Here is a 21,059-nt window from a genome sequence, read left to right as displayed (position 1 = left end):
GCTACCTGGTGGTCTAGTCGTGAAGCCATTTCGTATTTTTTCCTAAGTGCGTGTGAACACCATGACTGTGTTCATACCGTCGCTGCTGCTTATTAAAGTAATATTCGTTATATTGTCGCCTTGCTTACGTCACCGAGATCTCTCAGTGTAAAACGCGAAAAGATACGCCGACAAAAAAAACGAGCACAGTTTACTTATAAACTAAACTGTGTTCTTCTTTGGTCAGTTTGTCTTTTCGAGTTTTACAATATTCTCTAGCTCAGCGACATGCTGAGAAAAATGACCGAGTGTGATTTCGCAGGTGATGCTCTCGAGGCTTGCCCGGTACTGTGGGGCTACTTGTCACCGCTCACTGTGCAATCACTCTAATAAAACATGACGTCACCAAAGTTTTCTTTACGCTTCCTACAGAGTGACACCTGTGTCATTGCGCTCGCAATAGGCCTCAATCGCAAGAAAAAAACATTCAAACACACTTTCGAAGCAAAATAATATACAGTTTAAACGTCTGCCTGATATTTGGTGTGTGGTGCCATTGCACACAATAAAAGCCTACGGCATGCTTTTTCATGGCCTCGAAATTTGGTGCCTTAAATCCTTCAAGCAGAAAAAAAAGGTTTCCCTACTGAAACGTTCCGTATGCGATGTCCAATCATTCCGTATGTTTCCGTAAGAATCTTACGGAAATATATGGGAAAAATATGCATTCTTTATGGAAACATATGGAATTATTGGACTCACATACGGAACGTTTCAGTATGGTTTCTTCTACAAAGAAAAAAAAAACGAAGAAATTGTACTCACCATGTCATTCGGAGCAACGACCGTGCAGGGTCTTCCACCATGTTGGTGCCAGCGGACAACCCTGCGGGTTCGGGTGCGAGTGCCACCACCGCAAACGGCGTCGCACCGCGACCACGGGGACCATTCGCCCATGACGCAGTCGACAGGACAAGGTTCCTGGCAGGTGGCATTCTCAAAGCCTGTTGAACAGTCGTCAAATGTGTGAATGGCACGCGTTCAGGCATCTGTGCATCATCATAGAGTACCATCAGCGCAAAACGTTAGATGATGATGAGAACGACTTGGTTTGTTGCTGTTGTTGCGGTCGTCTATGAATGTCTGTAAATGATTCACACCCACTACGGTGATCTGATTAGGATAGAGTGAGTTGAAAAATGGGGTAGATATGGATGGCTCCAACAAGAAGAATTTTTGCATTGATTAAAAAATTTATAATGTAGCAGAATAAAAATATAGCAAAAATGATTAGGATTTGTTAAAAAATATTGAGTGGCTTTGCAGACCTACCTGTGATGAACTCCTCCTGAGGACACAACTCAAGACCTAACATCCGAAGTGAGACCATTCAATTCAACTTGGCGAATTGATAAATTTTGAAATAGTTTTTCATAATATTTACAATGATGGTATGAAAAAAAGCATTGCTCTAATGAGACATGAAAACAACTGATTAGCACAAATGAGGGTGCATCATGTCACCTCTCTGCACATGAAGACTGATTATTGGATTCGGAATGAACAACTGGTTTTGCCGAAAAAAAAAGGTCTGAGCAACCTGTTCTAATTTAGAGGCATCGTTTGTATAAATTAGCCAGCTTCGCAACACCGAAAGACATAATGCATACAAGCAACCATCAAAAATTCACAAAGCAAACAGCCAGAACGAGAGAACACTGGTAGAGGCATACAAAATAATGATTTATGTGTAAGATGTAAAAAAAAGGCGTCACTATGACAGCGAATTCGGCTAGTTGGTCAACGATTCTGTCTGAGCTTGCGTAATTTAAAGTTCGTTACAGGCGCAAACAAGGGAAGTAGAAAGAACAGCGTCTACTCAAACAGAATTTTCGGCGAATGAAAATGTTGCTCAATTTCAAGTACGCATATCAAAGCAGTAGCTATTGTCTCGTAGTCGTGACGTTGGAAATGGCACCAGTCGGGGAGTTCAGGTCGGAAACTTTATTAGGCGAAGCTGTGCCCGATAAATGAACGGTTGAACGACAAGTAATAGACATTGCACAGTGCTCGTAGCAAACAGAGCGTCGGTTATCAGCAATCCGCCACGCGATAAAATGCATTGGCTTGTTATTCATGTGCTATTGAAGATTTGAGTCTTATTGCTGGTGGCCGCGTAAGCTCTCGAATACACTAGACTATTCGCGTCCGCACGTAATCTTAATCAAATGACCTCAAACAATTGGGAAGCTGCTTAAACGTGGCGGCGTGCTATGCACCGAGCATTACTAGAAATCTTTGTGGATGAAAACCGAACACATTCAAGTAAAACGCACGTAGCAATATCAGCATATTTTCTGGAACACCACAGATTCGGTGCACAAAGTTTAAGACAATTATTAAGCGACTCGCTCGCTGGATTTTGTGCCGACTGGTTGTGACCCCACGATCTCCGACGGCAGCGCAGCTCTGGCCGACTGGCTCGCCCTACGCCATCTCCTGACGCCGACAAGAGCTCTCGCCGAGTGGTGCCCCGTCCTCGGACTCCTGCGACCGTGTCCATCTTTCATATCTTCTCCTTACTTGCGTATGTGGCTGTCTCTGTGACTCACTCTCTCCTTCCGCTCTCTCTATCTCTATACCTTTTAATCCTATCCTTTTAATCTCTCCTTACCCCCCCCCCCTCGTGAGCTACTGTTGAGGTGTCCTACCCCGGAGAGACAGTTATGGGGCTCACTTTTTTGTTTTCATTTAAAAATCACTTACTTACAATTATTAGGCATGCATAAGTGACTTCTATCCTCCTCTGTAACCTCTCCCTCTCTTCCTCAGCACAGGGAAGCCTACCGGGCTCAGCCCTGGTCCACTTCTTTGCCATTATTTTATTGTCATTCTCTCTTTCTATTATACGTATAGAGTGTCATAGCCCCTATCATGTAACGTAAACTGATAGGACGAAGTAGACGGTCACACAACGAACAAAAAAGGAAGGGGAAGAATCGCCTGCATTTGTCATAACCCGTCGGTGGTCGTTTAAGGCTTGCATTCCAAACGTTAATATATTCACACAGAGAATAAATTACATACCAGTGGACCCGCATGTTCTCCCACTTGCCGACATCATTTTAAAGCGAAGTCCGGTGCCGCAGAGTGCCTCTCCGTGAAGGATGCAGTCGCTCCAATCCGCATTTTCCACCTTGACATTTTGCGTCGGGGGACACGGTCGTTCCTCGGTAAGGCTCACAAGACAGTTGGGACTCGATACACCTAGAACAAGTGTTTTCGCAAAGTTGCATGTGGGATCAAGAGCATTGGCCGTGGAAGCAAGTGTCTGCCACGTGCTTCTCTACAGCACGCGGTAGACACTAAACAAAAACGAGAAAAAAAAGTGTTTTGTATACTTTAAAATATATTAAGTTCCCGGAACTTAGGCAATGATCGTAAATAAGGCAAATTAAAATCAAGAGCCATAAGCAAAAATACAGCGCCATCATTATTAGAGAAGTGGTAGCCGGAGACTGCAGACACGATCTAGAGAAAATCGACCCAGCGAAAAACTTAGAAAGAAGAAAGACAAAACAGAAGCCGGAAAAACGCACCTAAACTTCGCCTTTAATTCGTGATGTGCCCGTTCTTTAGATTGTCATATTTTAACATTATTTAAAGACATTTACAAACCTGCCCAATCCCTTGTCATCTTTGTACATATTTGTAAGGTTGTTGTAGGAAGTCATTCTCTTTCCTGTCGTGAGACAATGACCTTCTACAAAGCGCTTTGCTTGAAACCGGTTTAGGGAGAAGGGGAGGGGGGGCAGTTCAAAACAAAACGTGACCCGGTTTGTTAACCCTTGGTTCTCCAAGTGCTTCCTGGTTACCGGGGCATTTTTAGTGAGCGGGGACCCCAACCAGATTTATTTTGGCTCGGTCGTTCTGGTTGAAATTTCTCCACACCTTAGCCGTATTCAATCCCACACTCTTCCTAATAAAGCCGAGAAGAGCACTCTTATAATCGCTAAAGACAGCGTGAGTACTATGTTTAACGGTGGCCAGTGCTGCGGCCATTTCCTCGGCGTCCTTGAATAACGCGGCTCTCTAGTTGAAGCCACATTTGCGTTTCTAAATTCTCCGTCCACAGCACTCGGCGTGTATTGTTGCGACCGCCGCCTGCGCTGACAAGAGAGCGGCGTTTTTTTTTTATCCTCAAACAAGTTACCAAATTGCTGGTGGTATACGTCCGCCAAGTATCGTCCTTCTTAGCCGGAAGGTGAGGCGTCGTGTCAACCGGCGCCGTAAACCGTTTCACGAGACGACGACAAGTGTTTATGCTGTTGCAACATATACCTTGGAAGAGCCAGCGGTGGCAGCCGCAAATCGCCCAGCTAATTGATCGATCAGTTCGGTGAACCATTTTGAGCTACTGCGGCGGCCCTTTTAACGTATACTGCCGTGAGCTTGGGACCCCTCACCCAGTGGCACATACACAACGGGGAAGAGTCACATTGGTGTCCTATTGCAGTGCAGTGACCACGCCTGAATAGTGAACGTTTTCTTGGCCGTGTGTGTGCGTCACCCACGCAGGTTGTGTGTGACACGTGATTGGGCAGTACAATCTGCACCCATTCCCCGTTTTAGGGATCTGGGGAAAACGTACCCTTTATAATGAGCCACCCGGCTCATTCGAGGAGAGCTCGCCATGTACAACGGACTCGCCATGTACATATTGTAAATGAAGCCTTTGTTAGCTTCACCTTCCTACTGCCTCGAAAACTTCAACCCGAATTTCCGGCGCCTGCAAAGACGGGTCGCAACAGTATGTATTGTGTTCCTTGCTGGCGGCATCGACGAAGACCACGTTTTCGTCTTGCTTGTGCTTTTTCTTTAAAATAAGTGCTCTAGCTTTTCTCCAGACGTCGTGTCTGTAGCAAGGGTGTTTTTATGTTCTAATCAATCATCAGGTAATGTCTAATTGAGGGAAATAGTGCTGCACTGCCTCCGTGGTGTTTATGAGCTTAATTTTCAGTCTATTCAGAATATGTAGTTCCATAATCGAGTGTGATAGCCGTGCTAATTGTACACCTTTGTGCACTTCAACCAGCTCCTATAATGCGTAATGCACTACCAGTTGAAGGAGATTCTCTGCTGGTATGAAGAGACATACCTAAGAACAATTTTTATTCCTGTAAAATTATAGCCTCCCTTTTATTCTTGTCTGGCTTCCTGATATGATTACAGGGGAAAACCACACTGCGTGGCTGATTAAAAAAGTCTGAATGAGCCTACACAAATCCACCTCCTTTCTTTCTCTATGTGTGTCGGCCACTCTCCTGTGCAGTCTATCGATTTTTTTTAGGTATTTTGTACTTTCGCCAAGGCCATGGTATTTCGCGTGTTACAGCGAATAAGCGTGTCCAGCACTTGAATGGTTATACAACGGAAGAAGCGGGTAGCTTTTCAACACTATCTTTATCGGTGCTTGTTGTCGGGTGTCGGTTTCTGGCGTCTTTTCTGCTTTATACTTAATGACTAGGAGTTCTCGTTTCTAAGAAGAGCATGTTAAACCAGTGTGCCTAACACACTCTTGTACGATGTTTGCTGCTCCCTGTATAGCATCAATTATCGCACCATCCAAACCACTATTTGTCCAGATTGTAACATCGTTCACATATACAGAGTGTTTGACGTGTGGTATCCTGTTTAGTTGGTGTGGTAGGTTTATAATGATGATATTAAAACGTAGGAGCAAGAGGACGGCACCTTACGGGGTTCCTCTTGTCCTTATTGTAACCTTTGACCACACATTTCACCCAATTGAATGATTGCTATTCTTTTTCTTTGAGAAAATCGGGAGTGCAGGCGAGCGTTATTTTACCGTATTCAACTTGGATAAGCGATTTAGGATTACCTGATGTTCTACATTGTCAAACATTTAATGATGTCCAGACCTAGGATGGTGCGAATGGCTCACACTCGGCCTGGTCAAGTATGTCCTAATGTAGTTGAAGCATAAGAGCTTGTATTGACAGACACTTTCCGATGCTTCTAGGGGGTCAGATTGCAGGTATTATTTTTCAATGTAATTGTTTAGTCAGATGCTTCATGACTGCTTTAGCAGGAAGTGATAGAAATTGGTCGCAGTCTTGCCAGTCCTGTCTTCTTTGTCTGTTTCAGAACCAAAATGACTAATACCCAGAACGCTTATTAATGAAAAAAGTAAGTAAAACTTAGAAACGATACAAGAACAAATTAAACAGTTGGCTTTGAGCAGTTCGCAACTGTATTTGCAGTAGGCATCCTAGAATAGCTGGAAATGGTTCAAAAGACGCACACAGACGTTAGTTTTTTACGGCACAGTTGAGGCATCCACCGAAACCGGATGCAGGCTGGAATTTAGGAACGTGATGCGGGCAGGGTCCAATTATGCCATCATGTTCAACTCTTAAATGCGAACTTCAAGCATCCTTCAAGGTAGCGTTTTGTACTTCATCCCTTTGTAAAAACGGCCGCCGTGGTCTGACATTAAACTGTAATCGTCTAGCTCAGCATGCAGCGCGACATCATAGCAGGTAAGCAGCCACGGCAGATAAAGATAGAAATATGAGTATGAAGAGATGGTTGGTAGAAGCTGAGGAGGAAGTAGTGCTTAATGAAATAAACATGGCATATGAGCCAGGCCACGTCTCCCATTCATCATAGCGTCACACGAGTCGACGGGATGAAGACCTGCCAGCCCCTTCATCAGTCGCTCATCATCTACGCAGTTCTCCGCAAGACACCCTGACCACACATGGACTACCGTACAAGCGCCTAGTATTACGCATCGGCCAGCATCATGTCAGAATCATCTGCTGACCTTGACATTCCCAAGTACACCGGATCAGTGGACGACGGACCAGTAGAAGACTGGTTCAACCTCTTCGAGCTCCACGCCACCGCTGCATCATGGTCGGAACGGGAGATGGTCATCAACTTTACCGACTACGTCTCCGGTGAGGCTTTCAAATTTTACATCACCCACATATTTGAAAACGACGAATCATGGCAAAAAATCAAAGAAAAAATGATCATTCGATTTAAATATTACGATGAAGATTCACTTAAAACCCGTGATCTGAAGGCAATCGATCTCAGTTGTCACAACCACCAGCAGTCTTCTAGCACTAAAACAGCCAGATCGGGTCGGCCAATTCCATTTCGACAAGACAAATTCAAACATCCACTCACTGAAAGACATAAAGATCTATTTCCACGAAAAGTTAATCTTCCACCTTGTTTTGCTACGGCACGACAATTGACCTCTACATCATTACTGTAGCATAGGACTCGTGTTACCGAACCATCCAATGCACTGTACTCCCCGCATCGTACACTTGGCCCACCACCTGGTTTTCCTTCATTTGGCTCTTCAGTTACTCACAACGCCCACCTCACACCTCACACGCTCGCTACGGTTGGTATACAGCTGAGGAACTCCGAATATACTCAGCCAAGCCCAGGGTCTACCGTCCATATTCATGCATCAGAACAGTCAACCTCCAAAGTCGCGCAGACAGAGAAACATTCCCAAGCAAAATCCGACCAAATCAAGCGTTTGTCAGTGTCGCCGTCAAGTTCCCAGCCACCTAAGAGTGCAACGCACACAGTAGGCTTGGAAGAATCAACTTTCAAGCACTGCCCTGTACCAGAAGCGTCTAATAAGAACGGCATTGCAAGAGCTTCCAAAGACCTCCCTGTCGATTCTTGTGCACCACCTTCATTTTCTTTCGAGAATCACGACAACCAAACGACTACCAACTATATACTAGTCACATCAACTAGGAAGAAAAAGCAGGCTCGTGTTGCTAAAGGAGTACCACCTCGTAAGATTCCGCAACATCAGCAATGCCATCAAGAACTCAAAGAACTCTGGAAACAACAGCAGTTACATCAAGCACAACGACGAACTAAATTGAAATCACAAGCAGATAGTGTGGCTTAAGGGTGGTCGTCAGAAACCACACGAACTAAAGGAAAGACCAAGTGAACATCTGAGCCATATTCGTAGAAGGAAACGTCCAAGAAGTCACCTTTACGAGATATCAGGCTTCATGTACAATCCTACCGATGGAGATACCACCACAGAAAACCATGAAAGAGACTGAACGTTAGCATTTGCAAATTGCAGGTACACAGACATCGTATCATGAACTTCGGTTCTCGCAAACGCAAGCTTTAAGCAATGCTTCTGTCTCAGCCACGTCAAAGAATACAGCACCCACGACAGAAAACTCGGCGCTTACGACGTCCGACCTTTCAAATTCTACAATGACGTCCAGCCTCGTTGGTTCTTCGCAGCTGCTGAAGCCGTGTCATGGTCAGTGCAGTTGTGCAGGACACAGTTATCTTCTCGAGAACGCGACAGTCAGCCTCGCCCACCAGAACTCCTGCGTAAACCAGTCTGCTGCACTATCTCCTGAAGTCTTTGAAATTTTACGGAACCCCCTCAAGCATAGAACCAGTTATGAATTTTGACATTTGTGACTTTTCAATCTCTCTTTGTTTACTACTACTTGTTCGTAATCCATGCCTTCTTTCGGGGTGAGGGGGAATCGTGTGACGTATGAAGAGATGGTTGGTAGAAGCTGAGGAGGAAGAAATGCTTAATGGAATAAACATGGCGTATGAGCCAGGCCACGTCTCCCATTCATCATAGCGTCACAAATATACAATATATGCAACTTGGTTCGCTATAATTTTCTAAGCACATTATATTATTGAGGATATCTGTTTTGATAAATCGGAATCATTGTTTCCGGAAATCAGACTATTCTAGAGACGCTATCTTCTCGTGGCTACGTCATTACAGCTTGTTACTCTGCGTTCCCATTTAGCTCACGCAACAACGTTGTCAGTACGGGAAGGTATACGTATTTGGTGTGTTTTTATGTGTAGGTCTTGAAACAATGCTTTAAGGGAAAAAACGAGAAAATTTTGCAGTGTTCTGTGTTGTTTCAGTTCTTCACACAACATAGCATTGTTTCCTCCACATGTTTCATCAACAATCCACTCTTAAGCGAAGTTGCTCACCAATGAGTTGTCGTGTGCGGCGGCTCACGGGGTCTTTGTCACAGATGCTTGCGTCATCAGGCTGAGGACACGGTGACCATGGTGACCATTCAGACACGGCACACTGGTCGTGGCAGCGAACGTGGCATTCCCGGTGAGCAGGGGGCGCAGAGAGCATTGACGCACGCGAGTTCACGATGGCGCTGGTGAGGTTGATGCACATGGCTGGCTCCGTGGGAATGTTCTTCGAATCAACACATGATACATCTGTAATGCAAAGAGAATGTATGCTTAGAGCTGTTAAGCGTTGCCAAGAGTTCAAGAAAGTCACACGTCACACCATCTCTGCAGGCAGTGGGAGCTTGCCTCGGCCAACCTTAGCGGCAAATTAACTAATAGTATCATTCCTGATGAAAAAAAAAAACTTAGTTAAATGGTCACTGAAGTTTACGGATATAAAGACCCATCAGGTCATTCTGGTCTATGGAGACCAGTTAGTTTTTTTTTTGTGATCGAATAGTCATAAACAGAACTCAAGCCCAATGTTCGAAGTCCCTGTGTGCAGGTCAATAATCGCACTTGTTTCTTAACACACATTTTTCTTAATGCATATGCGTTCACAAGCTACCCTAGAGCAGTTGGAAGGAAGTGCCATTAGGGAATTTTCGGACTTCACGAGTAGAAAAAAACAATACTAATCAGTGCCGCAGTTACGTACGGTGTAATAGAGGCACACTCCTTCCAATGGCCTGCGCAAGAATTTCACTAAGCAATAAGAATGGATGTAAGAAAACTAGCATGTGGAAGAACAGAAAAAAAAGAAAATTTTGTTGCCTTAACGATATATGGCCCATGTAAAACCTATTCATATTCATTAAATTTTAATGATGATCTTGCTGTTCAAGTCCCTAGTTCAACGATTTATTTTTACTATTACACGGCACCTACTTAAATCAGCTTACAATCTATACGACACAAACAAAAAAACTGCGATCCGCTATAGGTTACTTCATATCCGATTGGGCTACTCATATCCTTCATTCAGTGCGTAATGAGGGGATATATCGCGAGTAATGATCACGATTACTACCTCTGGATTATCGCCAGCTTCCTGCACATGCAGTGGATATGAGTGTTTAGGACCATTTAAATCATTGTATAACGTTTTCTAGGCAAGGTAGACGACTCACTGCGCACTTGGTGTCCGCTTCCACAGCGGGCATCCGGAGCAAGGACACACTGTGACCATGGCGACGTGCTCCAGCGATAGGGACCCCGGCTGTAGTGCGAGTTTCGTCCCAGCATGCACCAGGGCCCGCCATCGGTAGGGCCACAGAGCTTCACTTCCCGAAGGCTCTGCCAGGGGCATGGCTGACCACCTGGTGTCTCTCGTCGAAGCACGAACCGCTCGCGCACCAGCACAGGCCCAGATCCTGGTTGATTGATTTGATCGATTGATTTGTGGTGTTTAACGTCCCAAAACCACCTATGATTATGACAGACGCCGTAGTGGCGGACTCCGGAAATTTTGACCACCTGGGGTTCTTCAACGTGCACCCAAATCTGAGCACACGGGCCTACGACATTTACGCCTCCATCGGAAATGCAGCCGCCACAGCCGGGATTTGAACCCGCTACCTGCGGGTCAGCAGCCGAGTACCTTAGCCACTAGACCACCGCGGCGGGGCCCAGATCCTGGTTGAGCGTGGGTGTTATCGTAGACAGGAACCGAAAACGAGGCCTAGGAAATGTTCTAGGTCCGTGCATTTTATATGGCCTGACCTTGGACTCGTAGTATGTCAACATAATCGGCGTCGGCTATAGACAGGGCTACACTGGGTACGAGGTTTAGTAGTGTTGTGTGTTTGGTTATTTTATTTTTTTCATTCTTTTTATTGCGCCGTTTGCCCCCGTAACTGGGCAACCCTCGACTGCTGGTCGTGTTGTCATTTCCCTTACACCTTTCGAAGAAGGCTGCATTACCAGCAGAAAGTGTACGAGAAAGCTGAAGATGGATATTTCCCTTATTTCAGTATTTCCGAGCTTTCTTACAGCTTCTATCATGGTAGCCATGATCATTTTGGCGCTTCAAGGCATTATCACCAAGACTGAGGTCTCGTCCAAGAGGCTAATAAATGACGCAGCATGTATCGCAGCTTTAGACACCGCCTTGTTTTCCTGTTTGAGTGTCCATTTGTATATTTGCGCAGCTTCTATGTTCAGGAAGAATGATTGTGCTCCTAAAAGTTCGTCCAACAAGGAACAGCGATGCTATAGCTTGGGATAAAATAAGCAAGAACATAAATGTTTGCGAAATCCACAATTTTTTTTTAGCATTTTAAAAATGTTTATTGACACTGCTCTCGTAACTACACAACTTTTAAAGATGGCAGATTACATTTAAATTCCATAAACCTGCAACTATATATGAAACACGTGTTGCAATGCTCGCCATGTATTTTCGTAACTGTATCAGCATGAGACAGAAAAAGAAATAAATATTGCAATCACATGCTGAAACTGCCAATTGGTTCAGGCTAGGCCCTTTTTATGGGCCTACTTCCGATCGTGCAAAATGTGCGCTTTCCGCCGCACGCGTTATCTACACGTAAATGTATGCCTTAGGTATGAGCTTGTCATGGCGAAAAATAAATTGTTATAAGTCACTGTTATATCATCGTAAAGGGAGCTTTCCTTCTGCCTCCAAAAGAATGTCTGGTGTCACCGCCGTTTTTTGGCAGGCGTGTAGGCGAGGAAAATCACAAATATGAATGGGTTAACATTTACACGAGCAGTGTTCAGTTCTCGACACTTTAATTGAAACCTTATGGATGCGGTTACCTTGGCTGCAGAGATTTGATGCCAGATTACCTTATATAAGAAGCTCAGACTGTTACGAAGTTGCTGCGTGAAACACGAGAAAAATTTCGTGATGTTTCTATTGCTTTGGAAAATAGTGGCGATTGCAATAACACATAAAAAGCAGATATCAATAAAATTGACCTTTTGGGGAAGAAGTTTTTTGTTGTCTCCCGTGTGATTCTAAACTTTTCTGTGCACTTAATTTTTTACGTGAGATGATTTTTCAGGAACTGATAAAATGACAGAAGCACGCCGCTCGCGTGTACGGACAAGCTAATGCATTTCGTTGGAAACTCTGTCATACTCGTATATATCCTCAATATTACATTGCAGGGGCCAATGTGGAAGAAACACCAAAATTTGTGTCATATAGCCACAAAAGAAGCCGGACGCCATAAAAAAATAATGCATTACGTGAGAGATTCTCGTTAGTTCACCAACACTCTTCGCTATTTGCATGATTTTTTTAGGGGTTGTTGAATATTGCTTCAAGTTCAGTTTGCGGCTTTCTAGCATGCTTTTCTACTCACCAAAATCATTGTTCTGAACTAACAGTGATGATTGCTTATTGCACAATAAGTACTATGCGTCGAATAGTAAGGTCAGACTAGTTAGATTCAATTGATTGCTGAATTAAGCTTTCCAAGTGTCTAACCATGTACTCCTAATGAGTACAAAAACGGGAATCCGACACTGAGGTACACGATTGCAAAGCCGATAACTCACCATCGCCGCAGTCTCTGCATAGTCTCCACTCAGAAAAATTGGTCACTTGGCAATCGACTGGGCAAGGCACGTTGCAAGGCTGGGAATTGGCTGGCTTCTTAAGCGGAGAGCACCTGAAGTAGAAATCAGAAGAGAAAGAGAAAGATAAACGGCACGTCCCCACTTTCTGAGTGCTCACACAAACACGAAAATTGGTTGCGGCTGGACTAAGTTCTCGGGCTACCATATTTAACAGAAGTCTTACGCCATCGCGCCAACTCACTTCTTGTCGGATACTTTGTTTTCTTTGAAGAAGCACTTGACGGCGCGGTTTTGTTTTCCGCGGCCACAGCGGCTGGTGGCGTTCTCCGCGACGCACTTTTCCCAGGGGTCGGTCTTCCAGTACATGCCGGAGCAGCGCACGATGTTACAGTCTTCCTTCTCCGACAATTCAGATTTTCTGGGGCACGGGGCACCACCTGGAGTTTCAACACAGAGATCAGCTTAACCCGGTGGTAGGCGTTTCATAGGGTACATCATGGCATGTTCAAGGGATGATGAAGCCTTGCAGAGGCGAAAAAATTCTCAATATTAAGTGTTGGAGTTTAACGTCCCAAAACCACGATATGATTGTGAGAAACGCAGTAGTGAAGTGCTCCAGAAATTTCGACCACCTGGCGATCTTCAACATGCACATAAAATTAAAGTAATGCGCAACAGTTTCGGCAAAAAACATTGCTTTGCAATAGGATACACTGAAAGTTGTTAAAAAAATATGTCTACTTCTGACACGATAGTAACCGCGGAGCCAAACCACGAGTGTAATAACTAGAAGAATAAGGATGGTGTGGATCGCATTCGGAAAGCATTCTCAAATCATGAATAGTAGATTACCACTCACTCCAAAGAGGAAGTTATATAACAGCTGCATTTTGCCGGTACTCACCTATGGGGCAGAAATCTGGAGGCTAAAATAGAGGGTTCAGCTAAAATTATGGACGACGCAGTGAGCGATGGAAAGGAAAAGGGTAGGTGTAACCTTAAGAGACAAGAAGAGAGCAGAGTGCCTCAGGGAACAAACCAGGGTTAAGGATATCATAGTGAAAGTCAAGAAGAAGAAATATATAGACATAGGCCGGGCACGTACAGCGTAGGCAGGACAACCACTGGTCATAAAGGGTAACTGACTGAATTGCCAGAGAAGGCAAATGCACGAGGGGGAGACAGAAAGTTAGGTGGGCTGATGCGCCTAAAAATTTCACAGGTATAACATGGCAGCAGAAAGCAGGAGAACAGGCTCATTTGCGGATCATGGGAGAGGCCTTCACCCTGCAGTGGGCGTAGAGGGCTGATGATGATGAAATTTATGCACTCTGGCCTCAGGCATTTTCACCTCTTAAAACATTTTCAGATACAGCGTATCTCTGGAGTCAACATTTTGACCAGTGGTTCTGCCTTTTTGTAAGGCCGAACACGGGTTCATACCGAGTGCGAGTCCGGAAAGCTGCATGTGCGGAAAATCAGTGGCTACTTGCCCGGATGAACGCGTCTTGACAGATATCCTCTGCCCGAAGATGCCCACTTTTGCCGCAGCCAATCAGGGCCTGAGACGCAAGCACCCAGTATCGCATACTGCCACATGATTGCGACAGGTCTTCGTACCACACTATGCGCGCAAACGTATACGCAGTTGCAGCGTTGAAAACCTGACAGCTTGTCAAAGCCATTGCTTTAGCGACACCCAGCCAACAAGAAAATTTTCATCTCAAAGGAGTATGTAGCAATAAAATGGCAGCTACTTATTGCCTTGCTTGTTGAACTGGCTTTATTATTCTAATAATGCTGACAATGTTGAAAACAAGTCACCTGGTTCTGACATGTCACTTCCCATTGAACGTGAGGCGATGCGGAGAAACAAGAAGCCTGCTGTTGACTGCCGCGAGCTTCCTTTATCATTTATGTTGTGCATCGTGTAACACACCATTTATTTTTTTTAAAAGTACATTCTCCCGCACAAAGCCCGTCAGGATGCTGAAACCTTCGTGATACTTTTGAAGTTTAGCACTTCGAAGGCATAAGTTAAGGCATGTCTCAAAAGCAACGCGATTCAAAAGATGTGCTAACTGGTGTCGGCCCTTCGAATTTTCCAGATGCGATAACCTTAACACCTTTGCTGTGTTTGAAGCTGTTCCATTAAAAGCTTGATATGGCCTAACACGGCGTTTCGATGAAGGATTGGTGTTATTTCTCCCCCCAGTTACTACATAAATTTTTGTTGGATATATCCCGTTGGGGTTTCGTACTACACGCAGACAATGCGAGAGATGCTTGTGGCTCATGATTAAATATCTATCCAAAATAAATATTAATAGCCACTTTCATTTTCTTCAGCTGCTCGTAAATTTCAATTAATAAGAAAAAAAGCAGACTTGTAGAAGTTAACTACATTACAATATTCCTGTCATTTTAAGAATTGGTATTTAACACCTTTTATGAACTTCAGTTGCGTACTTAATTACGAGAATGTGGTCGAGCGGAGGTTGCAAAACTTATTGTACAGAAAAATAAGTGGGACGGAAACACAACTCAATGCTTTCAAAGATGCGCTCAGTGTTTCATGATTACGTTCAGTGAACTAAAAGGTAAACAATAGCACAACGGAACACCAGCCCTAAGCCAAATCAACCGGCTGACGGCAGTCGCTTTCGGTATGGTATAGAACAACTTTATTTATGTCTGTCGGGGCGTGAACTAGCCCGTTCTCATTTGAAACCACGGAGGAAGGAATTCCTTCCTCCGTGTTTGAAACCGAATTCCTGCAAACCGGAGAAAATGACAAGAATCCATGTTACGAGGTCTGTGCGGTGCTGCCATCTCTTTGCGCGAGAGAAAGCTATCGATCCGAGAATTCGGACGCCAACCTCGAGAGAGCGCCAAGAGCGCGAACGTTTTCTTTTCTCGCGTTTGTTCGGTCTTACTTCAGAAGCGCACGTTATTGGTACAGCTGTACGAGCCTCTATCGACCAGGTAATAGAGGGAAAGTTTTAGACGTCTCATGAAGCGCGAAAATTGACCGTCTGCGTCCCTCGTTGATTGCGTCAACACAAGTTATACAAAAGGCCATCGCCACCAAACTTACAACATTTGGATCCGAAAGTGGCAGGTTCGGTCTTGCGGGTGGTATCATTTTTTTCAATCAGTTTACTTTCTTCAGATTTATATCATATTAACTATAAATACCATTCCCTATACTTCTTTGTGTTTATTGTCCGCGCGTTATAATTAATTTCGGCGCACCGTATGCTTACATATGTATGCATTAGGCTACGTGTCGTACAAAAGGGCAGCTAAGCAACAATATCCTACGTTAGTTTTATGGCACGCATTTCCAAATCCGCAAGTCATCTCAAAATCAAATTATCTACCTGACAGAAGCTTGAAACTAAATCGAAAACCCGGCTGCTGAACCACGGGCCGTGGGTAGAGATGCAAAATTTCCGAAAATTTTGAGCAGTCGAAAAAAAAAACCAGTTGTCTACCCTTCTTTTTCCGAAATTTTGGAAAAATGAAAATGAATGAAATTAATTTTTTTGACATATGGCAATAGTTAATTGCCATATGCTAATACTTTATTGCCAAACGTCAAAAGCAGTAACATTTATTCAGTAAATACCAGAAAATAAATGCCTCCTCTCTTTTCACAAACGAATACAGCATTCGACAGATCGATAGCAGGCCAGAAGCAATATCGCGAATTAAGTTAGCACTTTGTGGACTGGTGCGGCTTCCCAGAATTGTTATAGGAGATAAAAAAAAGAACCAAAAAGGTATTTGCTTTGTGGTGACTTCGACTGTGGAAACATTATTTAATATGTTAAAAAGACGAAGTGCAAACTCTTAGTCAGAGTCAGTATCACTGGCTGCATCTGTAGCAATGATGCATGTTAAGAAGTTGCGTTGGGAAAAACGTAGCTGCTGTTGCAGTGCTTACAGAGAGCGAGTCCCCGCTTCCCGCCACCCGTCTCTTCGACCGTGAAGTACATCCACATGAGAAGTTAGCCCAACCATTGCAGAATCTGCTTGCACACGGCTTTATAATCAGACGTCCGCCGCTGGCGGCAGAAGTGTACAAGGGAAACTTAAAACTTGACAATAGAGAGTTTTAGTAGTGCGGAATGGTGCTACGTACGCATCACGCAAGCGCCTTGCGTTACGTGGCGTCGTTTGCCACTAATCGGCTTTTAGTACGCCGTAGTACCCGCGTACGTAACGAGCGTGAAGCGTGTTGCGCCATCTGGTAGATCAAAATAGAAGCACGTGTTGTTGACAGCCAATGTGAGCCAATCCAAGTGTTATAGCCAGATTATGGCCATATTTTAAGCCACAGAGCCGGTCGGTGCTTGCCTTCGATGCCGCCATTTCGCAAAACGAAGTCTTGCGCTGTCGCGAACTTGTTCGAGAGCGGCGCGATCAGCTCATACGTACGCACGCACGCATCTCATGCGTGCGTACGTAGCGGCTGCGTACGTAACGTGATACGTGTGCGTTGCGGTCTGCGCATGCGCGCTACGCAGAACGTGGCGTCCTTACGTACGCAACGCCGCCACGTACGCAGCGTACGCAGTACTAAAGCTCTCTAATAGCGAGCACGAAAACATCACGAGTCGCCCCCATCACGACCACGGCCGAACGACGAAACGATGTTAAGATAAGTTAAGCTGACGCTGAAGCTGACTATACGTGATGTTCATAGTGAATGGTCAGCCGTCGTTTGGTGTTTTGGTATCATCTGCGATGTTTTGGTTTCACGTTCTGCGCTGGGTGTCGCAAAAGCTTTATTTTAGTACACTTAACCCATGGGAATTTCAGTCAGTTTTTCAAACTACGCGGAAAAAGAAACAGTCTGTTCTCCGGAATTTCCCTGTTTTTTTTTTCTTCCGCACTTCGCATCTCGAGTCGTGAGTTCGATCCTGACTCTGGCGGACGCTGTTCGATGCATAGAGTTTTCTATAAATACACTAGAGGGAGCTCTGGCACGAGTGTCTATGGGCGTTGCAATACACGGCCCTTCAGGGTGCATGGGAATGATGGGTAGTACACGAAATTGTCTAATATTCGTACTCTCGGCTCCGGTTGGCTTCAGGTGACTTGGAGCTGCTTTATCACGAGGCGACAATCGGCAAATGTTAAGCAGTTGAATTTCACCACCTTAACATTTTAGGCTCACCAATTCAAATCGAGTCGCGAAGTACAAAACGGTTCATTTTTTACTTCGAAACAAAACGAAAACAAAGCAATAAACAAAGCCGCAAGCACGTTCGAAGCCCGCAAGCCCGAAGACTAGGGAAATCTATGCACTATCCATAATTACCATGGTCTCTGAACGATCGCAGCGCGAAAGTCTTCTCTAGTTAATTTTAGCAAACTACGGTTCAACAAAGGCGAAATGTTCGAAGCCCGTGTAGAGTGAAGCCAGTGCTCGTTAATTTCTGGAATTCCCCATTACGTCATGCTTCCCCATAATATCGTGGTTTTGGCACGTAAATGCTCTATATAATATTACTGCAAGCAGAAATGAGTAGATTTTCCTCCGAAAAAAAAAAAAAGCTTTGAAGTTCAAGAAGGAAACATTCATCTGTTCTTTTAGTCGCACCGTGCTGCCAGCCGGGTCGTTGGTAACTTCTTTATTTTTTTCCTGAATGCAGAGGTACCCACCTTTTCCGGCGTGTCCGAGTATCGAGCGGTTTCGGAACTGGACGCCGTAGTCCAGCCGCTCGGCACACAGAGAGGAGCAAGATGACCATTGCGACCAGTCGGACAGAGCGCAGTCGTCCGGACACGGCACCGTACATTCGCGCTCCTTCATTATCGGTGACTCGTAGATGATGCAGTGTGCATCGTCAACCACTTTCTGCCTCGCGGAAGAAAAAGACAAGAGGGGGGGGGGGGGGGGAGGAGGAAAGACAGACAGGGCTTCAAATGATAGCTGACTGCCCAGCAAGGTCTCCTAACAAAGAAGCTTATGAGGAAGTACGCCTAGTTTTATTGTCCTAGTGCCACACTAGAACACTATGTGGCCCCACTGAAGGGTGACATTAGCCACCTTTCGTGAAGCTTCACGATTGTCTGGTATCACTCTGTTACAGATTTGGGTGCACGTTAAAGATCCCCAGGTGGTCGAAATTTCCGGAGCCCTCCACTACGGCGTCTCTCATAATCATATGGTGGTTTTGGGACGTTAAACCCCACAAATCAATCAATGGTATCACTCTGTTAGTTAAGATTACGCCGCTATCAGTGCGCAGTGTGTATTGCCGCACTTTGGGTTTTCACTTGCCAGTCACAAGTTCCGGCCAGATAAAGAGTTTCATCTTGAACACGCCCACTGCTGCCTTCGTCCAAGTCACCATCCCATGAGAATAGTGCACACAAGCGGACGTGACCCTAGTTAACATGGCAGCGTTTGATGCTGATGCTGATGATCTCTGAAGGATTGCGCTCACCCACAGAGGGGGATGGGCCAAGAACCGGGTGGCAGGATACTTAAATGAAACTAAAATGAAAATGAAGCCAATGTGAAAAAGTAGTTTAAAAATAATACTTCAAAAAAAAAGTTTGCTGAGCAAACGGTCAAACCATCTCTTGTTTTTGACAGACATAGCTATGATTTATAAACTAAAGATCTGAAAAAGTTAGGGTTCACTAGCATGGTAATCTTTTAGTTGCGTTGATGTACTCAAACACAGTGGAGAATATATCCCTGTGGCAGTAACCAAATGAAGTTCTGCCAAGTGATAAAATTACTGGTAGATTTACTTGTATTCCTAAATTTTGTACTGGGGCTACTAAAAATTTTTTTCTCTAATAAGAATAACGATGACAGAATAAAAAGAAATGTTCAATTGTTTCAATTTTGTTGCACCAAATGCACAGCGGTAACGCCTTGAGTCGAGCTTTGATAAGGTAATAATTTAGTTGTGGAACTGCACAGCGCAATCTGGTATAAGTGACCTCTAACTGGCGAGATAAACACCATTGTTTATTCCAGAAATACCTCAAATGCTCGAAATCTTTGAATTTATCTAAATTACCTTTTCTCCATTGCAGACACGCATTTCGGAACCTTAGCGCTTCTTTTCACCGTGCGCTTTCTAAGTCAAGGTTTCAGCCTAAACTTTTTTTGTTTAGTATGCAACGTGGTAAAAGTAGAAACATAGACTCTGGCCGTAGAAGAGTCGAGCAAAATAAATATAAATTTCATGTTTTCACGAAGAACTTATTGTTTGATATGTGGGGTTTAACGTCCCAAAACCACCTTATGATAATGAGAGACGCCGTAGTGGAGCGTTCTGAAAATTTCGTCCTCCTGGGGTCCTTCAACGTGCACCAATATCTGAGCACACAGGCTTACAGCGTTTTCGCCACCATAAAAAAAAAAATGCAGCCGTCACCACCGGGATTCGATTCCGCGACCTGTGCGTCAGCAGCCGAGTACCTTAGCCGCTAGATCACCACAGCGGGGTGGTTTTCGTGAAAAAAGCCTTGTTCAGAATGAAAACCAAAAGTGCTGTAAAGCAGGGTACATAAAAATATTCCTTCAAAGCTTTTTACGAACAGCTAGTCTGGGTATTCACTCCATTTTTTTATCATTTCTTATTTTTCTTTCTCTGAAGAGTCGTGTTGTAGGCTAAGTTTTTGTTACCCCGACTGAGAGCCTTAGACCACGCTACTTATTTATTTATTTATTTATTTATTTATTTACTTATTTATTTACTTATTTATTTACTTATTTATTTATTTATTTATTTACTTACTGTACCCTCAGGGCCCGAGGTCATCACAGAGGGGAGTGGATATCTACATAACGGAAGCAATGTAAAACAGCAAGGAAAAAAACTCACAGCAGATAAGTAAGTGAAATAAAGTAGGCATAAATGACAACAATTTGATAAGTAAAAACGTATACTAACAATAGTAACCTTATATATACACACATGTACTACATATATACAAACATATATATATATATATATATATATATATATATATATATATATATATATATATATATATATATATATATATATATATATATACAAACATTTAGAGAAGATTAAGAGATTAATCTTTTAATCTCTACTGTGACTATTATTCTCACGTATGTTACTTATTTAATCGGGTACGTAATCGTTGCATAAATATTGACACAAGGCGCTACTGTTAATCAAGTCAGATTGAATGAATGAAAGGGCATCGTACTCCGTTGAAGAAAACACATCTTGCGTCTCGCGTCTGTACGCCGTCGCCGCAGTTTCCTTCAGAGAGGGGCTTGCAGGGACCCCACGGCTGGAGTTCCCAATGAGACAGCACGGCTCGATCGCAGCTCTCAACCTCCTTCAGGTGCGGGCAATTCGCACCGCCACGAGAGGGCGCCGTCAGTACACGCCGTGTGCGGACTCGGTAACCTGCAA

General features: G+C 44.2%; 1 protein-coding gene across 3 annotated transcripts in view; it reads right to left on the bottom strand.

Moving 5' to 3' along the window:
* Window positions 1–21,059, bottom strand: part of LOC119171577 (thrombospondin type-1 domain-containing protein 7A) — a 239,769-nt gene that overhangs the window by 145,839 nt on the left and 72,871 nt on the right. For all 3 annotated transcript variants that reach the window (XM_075885160.1, XM_075885159.1, XM_075885158.1), the window contains exons 9-16: window positions 20,848–21,053; window positions 18,304–18,499; window positions 12,872–13,067; window positions 12,610–12,722; window positions 10,212–10,454; window positions 9,043–9,288; window positions 3,067–3,246; window positions 805–983 (exon numbers count right to left, since the gene is read on the bottom strand). In XM_075885160.1, the coding sequence (XP_075741275.1) occupies window positions 805–983; window positions 3,067–3,246; window positions 9,043–9,288; window positions 10,212–10,454; window positions 12,610–12,722; window positions 12,872–13,067; window positions 18,304–18,499; window positions 20,848–21,053 (1,559 nt within the window). The remainder of the gene's footprint in view (window positions 1–804; window positions 984–3,066; window positions 3,247–9,042; window positions 9,289–10,211; window positions 10,455–12,609; window positions 12,723–12,871; window positions 13,068–18,303; window positions 18,500–20,847; window positions 21,054–21,059) is intronic.

Source organism: Rhipicephalus microplus, unplaced genomic scaffold (assembly GCF_043290135.1).
Source record: "Rhipicephalus microplus isolate Deutch F79 unplaced genomic scaffold, USDA_Rmic scaffold_74, whole genome shotgun sequence".
NCBI classification, from domain to species: Eukaryota; Metazoa; Arthropoda; class Arachnida; order Ixodida; family Ixodidae; genus Rhipicephalus; species Rhipicephalus microplus.
This window is presented reverse-complemented; position numbering and strand designations above follow the sequence as displayed.